General features: G+C 46.1%; 1 protein-coding gene and 1 non-coding gene across 4 annotated transcripts; one reads left to right on the top strand and one right to left on the bottom strand.

Annotated features, from left to right (window-relative positions):
• On the bottom strand, nt 1-5,276 carry LOC119356628 (mediator of RNA polymerase II transcription subunit 15a-like). Of its 3 annotated transcripts, none has more exons than XM_037623617.1 (11): nt 5,130-5,276; nt 4,286-4,397; nt 3,079-3,889; nt 2,916-2,968; nt 2,630-2,707; nt 2,239-2,537; nt 1,476-1,926; nt 1,081-1,380; nt 762-941; nt 577-668; nt 1-483 (listed from the first exon to the last, which is right to left on the bottom strand). In XM_037623617.1, exons 1-11 carry the CDS (start codon nt 5,222-5,224, stop codon nt 279-281), a joined length of 2,676 nt encoding a protein of 891 aa, XP_037479514.1. In that variant the 5' UTR covers nt 5,225-5,276; the 3' UTR covers nt 1-278. The 3 variants fall into 3 exon arrangements, with proteins under 3 accessions (XP_037479514.1, XP_037479513.1, XP_037479515.1); XM_037623616.1 differs by having other exon boundaries at nt 1,476-1,929; XM_037623618.1 differs by lacking the exon at nt 1-483 and having other exon boundaries at nt 579-668; nt 762-880; nt 1,476-1,929.
• A 2,984-nt stretch (nt 5,277-8,260) lies between these two features.
• Nucleotides 8,261-8,332, top strand: TRNAD-GUC. The gene has a single exon. It is a non-coding gene; the product is annotated as a tRNA-Asp (tRNA).
• Nucleotides 8,333-8,665: the final 333 nt, after the last annotated feature.

Raw genomic sequence — 8,665 nt, forward strand, 5'->3', positions numbered from 1 at the left:
TCTTTGAAGTCAGAACAAATTTTAATTTTCAAACACATATCTACAGTTCCGGTTGTATTGTTCCTCATTTCAGAGTCTACAATTGCACAACAAATTTCACATATCTGCAGTCATCCATTGGTGTTCACCACTCTACATTTATCCCTTCCAAAACAACACTTTACATCTACAAATATGCCCCAGATGTCAAAAACGCAAGTCTCTACATTTCTGCTACTGCCCTGTGCCCAAGATGGTTGTGATCCCCACTAATTTCTTTCCTATATCTGATCCATTTCTCATGCGGCAGTGCATCTCTCCCACCCGCCAAATATCGAGTTGACCGTCCCCCCGCCGAGCTGCTGTGCAAACTGCGTCACGGCCTTTCGCACGCAGGCATCCCATGCCCTGGCCACCGCCTCAATCGACCAGGGTTCCAGGAGACCACGGAGGGCGTGCCGGAATGCCACGTCTACCGAGGCTGAGATGGTGCTGGAATTCCTCCTGTGGGTAGGCAAAGCTATTGTCAAGCAGGGGCAACTTTGGGCATCCTGATGATGCAGTAGTAGTAGACTAGCATGGACAGGCTCAACTCACCTTGGCACCTCATCTCCTTCGTCACTGATAGGCACCGGAGAGCTGCTCGGATAATCTGCTGGGACGAAAAACTTCACGGGCAAGACAAGGTACTGCATCAGGAGAAAATCAGTCAGTACATCGGGGTAACTATGGGATGTGGCGTAACGTGCGGCAAAGTGTCTGAACTTTGAAATATAAAGTACCATTTCAGATGTTGCAAAGAGTGATTTCACGGTCGGTGAAAGCGACACGGCGCTGTAAGACAGTTTGATTGTTGTCCCGCCATCGTAAGGGACGATCCCATCCATAGATATGCTGACCACTGTGTCGATCAATGTGTCATTAATAGTTTTAATTTCTTTCAACAGAGCATCATTAGCATTCTGCCAAGAAATGTTCAAGGTATGTTAACACTGTTACGAGGTGATGACAAACAGAAAGTCAAGTGGGCTTTAATAGATAAAAGAACATGTGGGCATTGGATTGGAAACTTAATAAGAAACTAATGACCAATCGTGTTACCTGTGTTTTCAGCCGCTTAATGTCCTGCTCGCTGCTGGATCCAGAGTCTGAGGCGTCACACTCAAATGTCATGCAACTGCCATCCATGCTTCCGAGAAGTAGCGATTCAGAGTGTGCTGCTGTATCATTGAAAACTCGCTTCATTTTTCTCGCAGTATTAGATCCACCCTGCTGCTGCTGAGAGAATGTGCCATCCAAAGCTGTGCCAATTTGCCCATGTGGTACAGTGTCCCTGATGCTGAGGACAGACCAAATTGAATTAGCTGAGCTGCGTAGAGCTGCCGGTGATGAAGATCGTATCTGATGTTACATACAAAATAAGCACAGAACCGTCAGTATAAGTGATTGCAACAATTCATGAACTTGGACTGAGCTCAGCCATGTGGTACACTTACCGCAGCCATTAGGCGGTCGATGGGCTTTTCAGTCACCGGTGTTCTGTCTCCACCTCCCGCCTGAACCTCTACTTGACCAGCTGCTATGTCTGCCTGACGTGGCGAGGCTGGTAATGTCGGTTTAGTAGGAGTGAATTGGTTAGAATCGTTTGCTTTTGGTGCTGGTGCTGCTGAATTGCCGTGCAACAAGAAGGCAGATATGCTGTCAACGTCCATTGGGATCAGCGGATCACAACGTGATGCTGGTGCTATCACTGGATTTGCAACTGGTGAGGGGGTCAAGGACTCAAGCATACTGGAAGAACAAGACGGCAATGATCCTGGTGAAGAGAAAGGACTTGCTATTCCTAGCAAGTGGTTGCCATTGCTCTGTTCATGAGGTGGTGGTGTTCTAGCCATATTTGTTTGCCTTGACGGCAAAATGCTTGTGTCTGCAGGTTGCTTTTGCTGTCTACTGCAAATGAAATAGGAGAAACACATTAAATAAAGGGAATTACACACATTTGTCATGTCAAGTTCTGAAGAATAGGGAGTATGAGTGAACAGAATTGCTAGACTTTGGTTACTATAAAAATGTTAAACAGAAATAAAATTCATGTTATTAAGGACGACATATTGTTCAGAATAAATGTTTCTTAGCATTCTGTTTTGATATTTCTTACCATTCTATTTCGATATTTCAGAATAAATACATAGAATTGCATCAAACAAAAGAGTTGATCTTAATATCTCCAGATTTTCCAAGCTACCGCTTTTTTCCTACCTTTTACCACCACTGATTGAGGATGCATTGCCAGTAAGATTAATTACTTGAGGCTCCTCACGACAATTCCGCAACTGATATCCTGTATTCATCTCTGCATTGTGAGCTTTACCCCTCTCTATATAAGCCACCAATTTCTGTACGTCTTCTTTGTACTTGGGGAAGTCCGACTTCAAACCCTCATTTACATCACTTTTCTCCAACAGCAAGAAATTCAGTATCTTTCTGATTGATCTCTTGGCATATGCTTTACGTTTGTATTCATTAGCTTTTGCTGCAGGTAGTGACAAGAATTGTTCCTGTATGGAGATGGAACAAAGGTTGTAAGCGACAGAGATGCGCTGCAAATTATCAATGAATGAAGATTCATCTCTAGAAAAAGAACAGGGACCTCTGTTAGTGTTGGAATAACAACTCGACGTTCCAGTTCCACAAACTGCGAAAAATAAGCATCCTTCCAAGACTTGATCTGCAATGAAACATTGCAACAATATAATTAGGCCGAGCTGTACAAATCTAACAAAACAACCATCAACAACCTCAACTTGATTCAGTCATTCAGCTAGTAACACTTTGTTTAAATACAAGGACAGGAAAACCAACACCCATTATATATACAAGAACCTTAAATGACTAATCAGGGTTTACTCAACACGTATGAAATAGAGGATTCTCACCTGTGAAAACATCCCCTCAATTAGATCGCATTCTCTAGCACTGCCCATCATAGCTGAAATAACAAATACTGTTACTTATGAACAACAACCAATGCAAAGGAAAACATTGAGCAAAATTTTATGGCATTCACAGTTTTTTATTAAAGAAAGCAGCAGTCAGTACCAGTATTCTGGGAGTTCTGACAAAGCAAAGTGCTTTGTTGAGCACCGGCAATCTGTTGTAGAGGTGGAGTCATAGGCTCATGTTCAGATGCCTCGACCGGTGACCGTAACAGATTTGTCTGCCTGGTATCCTTCTGATTATTACATCCTCCAAGCTGATTGGGCTGCATCTTGGAGATATCAGTTTGTTGTGCTCCAAGCATTTGGTACTTTTGCATGTCCCTCTCTTGTTGGTTGGCTCTTGAACTTCGCTGATTCATCCTTGTCAGCTGTGGCTGCTGCTTTCCAACGGAACTACCATTTTGGCCAAGTAGGTGATTTTGCAGAGAATTTGGTCCCCCAGCTGTCTTTGACACACTTGGTGGGCTGCAACCTACAAAGTTTGTAGTCTGTGTTTGCCTGGACGCGTGTTGGCTCTGACTCTGATTGGCTCCTGATTGCATCTGCCACAGACTGACACCTGGCCCTACTGTAGTGATCCCTTTGGGTTGAAACTTTGGACGCTGATCCGGAATTGTCCTGATGCCAGGGTGCTTTTGCTCAACCTCGGTCTGCAAGTTTGTGTTGCGAGGGTAAACCATGTGCTGGTTGGGCACTAGGCCTGAAGTTTGAGGCGTCATGGGCTGAGAAGTTGGCCCTGGAGTAGCCATCATCCCTGCCTCTGGCCTTACAGAAGGATTGCCTCCCTGTAAAGCTTGAGCTGTATTAGCAAGTTGCAATTGACTACGTAACTGCATTCGTCGTTCTAGAAGTCCACTTGTTTTTTTCTCCATAATGAGCAACTTGCTTGATATGTTTCTCATGTAGTCTTCCTGGACAGATAAAAAAATAAATTAAATCCTTACAGCATGACACAAAGTGAATAAAATTCAGACGTGAGCCGAGTAAAGAAAACAACCAGTGCAGCTGTGTAACGTTGCTTCCTCACATTGTCCAAATAAGTAGCAGAAACATATAAATTGGATACACGATATGAAAAATTCTAGATTCCCTTGATTTGAAACATAACAGGAAAATGCTAGCTGACTGGTGCAAGGAAGCACGAGCTATCATCCCGCAAACCTGGGACGTCCATTGACTACCATCCCGAGCTGTAACCGCCTCCCAGGAGGATTGTAACTATTAACCCCCTCTTTTCAATACAATGAAACGCAAGCTCTTTTGCGGTTTCTTGGGGAAAAAAAAGGAAGCATGAGCGATAAACACACCTTACTGTTGGTCCCCCTGAATGCCACCTCCTCGAAGTTGGCAACAAATCTCTGGGCCTCCTGGGAATCAGGGGCATACCTAGGCTGATAATATCGGGCCAATTTGCTCGTTCTGAATAGAATTAGAAAGAAATGAGGTTAAGATACTTCAAAGCAAGAGCTCCTATTACAACAACACTCTGAAGCTCTGTGCACAAGATATACATGTGGAACCTAGCCCCACAATTAAGCATAAATACTAACAAACTCATCCGAGAACAGTTTCCAGCTTGTGAAGAAGAAAATTAGTCTCAGGTGCATATGAAAAGGTGTGTCGACAGTTGAGACACACCATCAAATTGACCATTAACAATGTATTTAGCAGGGGAGCTAACCAACAAAGCAGCATTGCTAATGGACACCCGAAAAGTCAATTAATAGACACCCTACTGCCTCCGGATCAAAACCAAGCTGAGCTCCAGTGGTACTCAGCAGTCAGCACTGACAAAGCCGTCATCGGCGCACGCACGCACGCACCCGATGGATTCACCGATTCCCGACCTGTCTAAATTAAATAGCATCGCACCAGCAGCAAGCAGGAATGCGTGGTTGCACAAAAAAAAAAACGACCAGGAACATGAAGGAAGGCTTGAACCCCCGTCGGCTACGCGAAACCCCTAAAGCCCTCAACCAATCCGTTCAATTCCATTCGACCCAACCCCCAGATCCGGGCGGGGCCTGAGGATCGACCAGAAATTCGATCCCTCAGGCGACCGACCGCGGGCGGGAACCGGCGGGGGACGCGGTACGGGCTGGGGACGGGGGTGCGCGGACAGGGGGGGAGGGGGAAGTGGTGGCTGCTCACAGGGTTTGGCGGATGCGGGAGCGGAGGTCGGGCGCCTCGTCCTCGAGCCAGTGGCGGGCTCCGCCTCCGCCGGTGCGGCCGACGGTGGAGGCCATCGGAGTTCCTCGACGCGGCGGCGGGTAACGGCGAGTCTGAGGTAAGGGACCGTGTGGGGGCTTGGGAACGCGGTCGCTGTCGCTCCTTCGCGGAAGCGAGCCGGTTTTTATACCGTGCCTCGCGGCGTCCACTTGTGCTGCCTGCTTTTATTGTTTTCCAATGAATTTCAATTTTTGGGTGATTTGATTTTCCGATGGTTTTCACTTTGGACCAAGTTTCAAGCAGCACACTTCTTTCTTTCCACTAGTAAATGTTTGCATGTGTAATGCACGTTGATATTTGCTACTCCCTCCTTTCCTAAATATAAGTCTTCTTAGTGATTCTACTATGGACTACATACGTATCAAAATGAGTGAATCTACACTCCGAGATATGTCTATATACACCTGTATGTATTCCATACTGATATTTTTAAAAAGACTTATATTTAGAAACGGAGGGAGTACTTGAATATTAATTGCATGTACTAGTACAAGTATACGAGTATTATGTAGGATATCAATTGGTGCTAATTATCCCATGTAATTAATGATGATATTTGTATTTTTGATACGCTATTAATTACACACTAAGCATGTTGAGCGCGTCATTGGAGCAATCTAAATCGTTGGATAGACATGGTTTGATGGCTGGGATTAGTTGTATCTGCTCCTTTGGGTTTTTTTTATATTGACTTAGATATACTCCCTCTGTTCCTAAATATATGTCCTTTTAGGAATTTTAATATGGACTACATACGAAGCAAAATGGATGAATCTCGCTCTAAAATCCATCTACATGCATCTGTATCTATTCTGCATTGAAATCTCTAAAAAAAAAAGAACTTATATTTAGAAACGAAGGAAGTAGATGTCATGTGCAGTGTGATTCTCGGTAGTGGTCCGACGCCGTCTGATTGCTACGATGATAGCCGACTGGTTTCTTTCCCCATGCTCGTGAAAAAGGCATCCTTCCTCCTCGTGGGTACCCCCGAGTTCAACGCCTTGTTGCAGCCCCTGCAGCACGCCTCGCGGCGCTCCCCTTGACACTGCTCGCCAGAACCCCGATGACAGGGCCCAGCAAAGCCGCGCCCCTGTCTACAAGTCCGCTTGCACGGCCGCTGCAGCGGCACGTCGTGGTGTGCGCATCTCCCTCCACTAACTGTTGGAACAGAACAGCGCTGCTATACACACGACGCCGTGCGGACGACTCGTGCACGACAGCACATATCAAGCCGTCCATGCATACTATCCAGCGCATATCAGCGGCTGGACTGCCCGTCGTCCTAGTGTCGTGCACACATGCATCGTCTACGTAGCAGTTTCGGGAACAGAATTCCAATGATGGTTCCATCAAGGTCCCACTCCCTGGTCGTAGCACTGCGGCGCGGTAGGTAAAGCACGGCCGTGAGCTGGACGCTCGTCGCCTCATCAGGGTCCGCCCACATCGATTGTCTGCCAACACAGCAAAACGTAGTGTCGATTCCAGCAAATTACCTCGCCGATTGCAGCATTGCGTCGCGTGTTCTCCGTGTACGCAACAAAATCGAACACGGGTTCGAGCAAAACTCATCTGCAATTCCAGCATTTACTGTCGCGTGGTCGCCAATGCGTAGCACCGACAGTTAACAGTTCCATCAAAATACGTCGATTGTCACGACAAAACTTGTCAACCGTTCCAGCATTGGGATCGCGTGGTTGCCGTGCGCACCACCGACAGTGCAAAAAAGATTCTAACAGAAAATCCTATTGTTTCAGTAAAACTCGTCACCGGTTCCAGCACTGGAGTCGTGTGGTCGGCCTATGAAGCACCGGCAACGCATGTTTTCAGCTCCTAGTACGAGCGGTTGCAGCAAGGCGCCTTGATGTTTCGAGCATGGCGTCTCTCTCTGTCGGGAGCTTGCACCATGACCCCAACAACCTCTAGGGGCTAGTTATAGCATCTGCAGCCGTCAGTGCCAACTACAACTCCTCGTCAAAGAATACAAAAAACACCATTGGTCACCAGCTTCGCCAGACAAGGGGCGCGTCTACCTAGACAGCTCAAAGCCGGCCAAGGCCTCCGCTCGCAGCGAGGGCATCACACGGCAGGGGCAGTCCGTGTGGAAGTGGAGAGAAGGAGGAGAGGAATGGATCAGCTCGGGCCGCCTCATCTATCACGTCTCGAGGGAGCGAGAGGAAGCTCATATGAGGAAAAGGACGCGGGGCCGAGAAAAACGTGTGAAAGGATAAGGACCGTGCGGAGAGGATGTGAGTAGTGTTGTAGCTGAATAAGTGTCGTAGATCTACTCTGATCCAACGACGCAGGTGTGACCGGCGTGCTCATTCGGCCGGTCGGTCGGAAGCAAACATTACCCTGTAAAGAACGGGCCAGGGACAAGTCGGGAGTTTAGTCAGTGGGTCATTCATATACCAAATCATAAGAGCAAATGTGGTAAAAAGGACATACCGTGGCTTGGTATGATCACCACTATGCTCCAACCCTGCTTCTCAGCACGGCGATGGTAAAAGAAGATGATGTGTGTCCAAGAGGTTTTGACAAGAGGACAATAAACCTTAGTTGTGAAAGAGGGGGGGACGGGGAATTATACTCCCTCCGTCCAAAATAAATGTTTAAACTTTAGTACGACTTTAGTATTAGTAGCAAACATAGATCCACACATCTAGTTGAATTGCACGCCTAGAGATTCTCCACGTATTACGCGGCTATTCAATTACAACTAATGATAAATATCAATAACAACATTGACTCTCCGGTTTAGTTGTAACATCATCCAATCCGCTAACTAGATCGTTTCAATAAAACATACTGTATTACATGTGAGGACAAATTGCCCACCAAATACCAATAACAACATTTGATTCTCCAGGTTGTACTAACATCATTTATTCCGCTGAATAGATCGTATCGTTTCAGAAAACGTATCACATCTGAGGTCAACTTGCCGGATTAGTTCTGGACTTCTGGCCATGCCGGGCTTCCGTAAATGTGCATTGCGCCTTAAAAATGGCAGATTATAAGAATAATAGAGACGGTTTACGAAATTATTCAAACAAGTCGTTGTAGTATAGTGGTAAGTATTCCCGCCTGTCACGCGGGTGACCCGGGTTCGATCCCCGGCAACGGCGTATTTTTTTAACCCCATTTTTTTTCTATAATACTCTGTACCTTTTCTTATTTAGATTAGAAGTTACTGTTCTTTGCTAGGGGCTACAGATATGAACATGAACGGGCACTGATTTCACGGTGCAACTCATTTTTAGATGAAATGCACGTACCCACTACCACTAAGACTACCCAAAAAACATAAACAAAAAAGACTACCAACCGCATGCACTGTGGTCTGTGGATCATTTCTTCAGATTATAACAGCCCACAAGTATTCCCCTGTTACTCTGAATCCAGCTCTCTAGTACCTCAGCATGGAACATTTCTTCAGATTACGCAGCAGAATTTATCTG

Source organism: Triticum dicoccoides, chromosome 2A, assembly GCF_002162155.2.
Source record: "Triticum dicoccoides isolate Atlit2015 ecotype Zavitan chromosome 2A, WEW_v2.0, whole genome shotgun sequence".
Lineage (NCBI taxonomy): Eukaryota > Viridiplantae > Streptophyta > Magnoliopsida > Poales > Poaceae > Triticum > Triticum dicoccoides.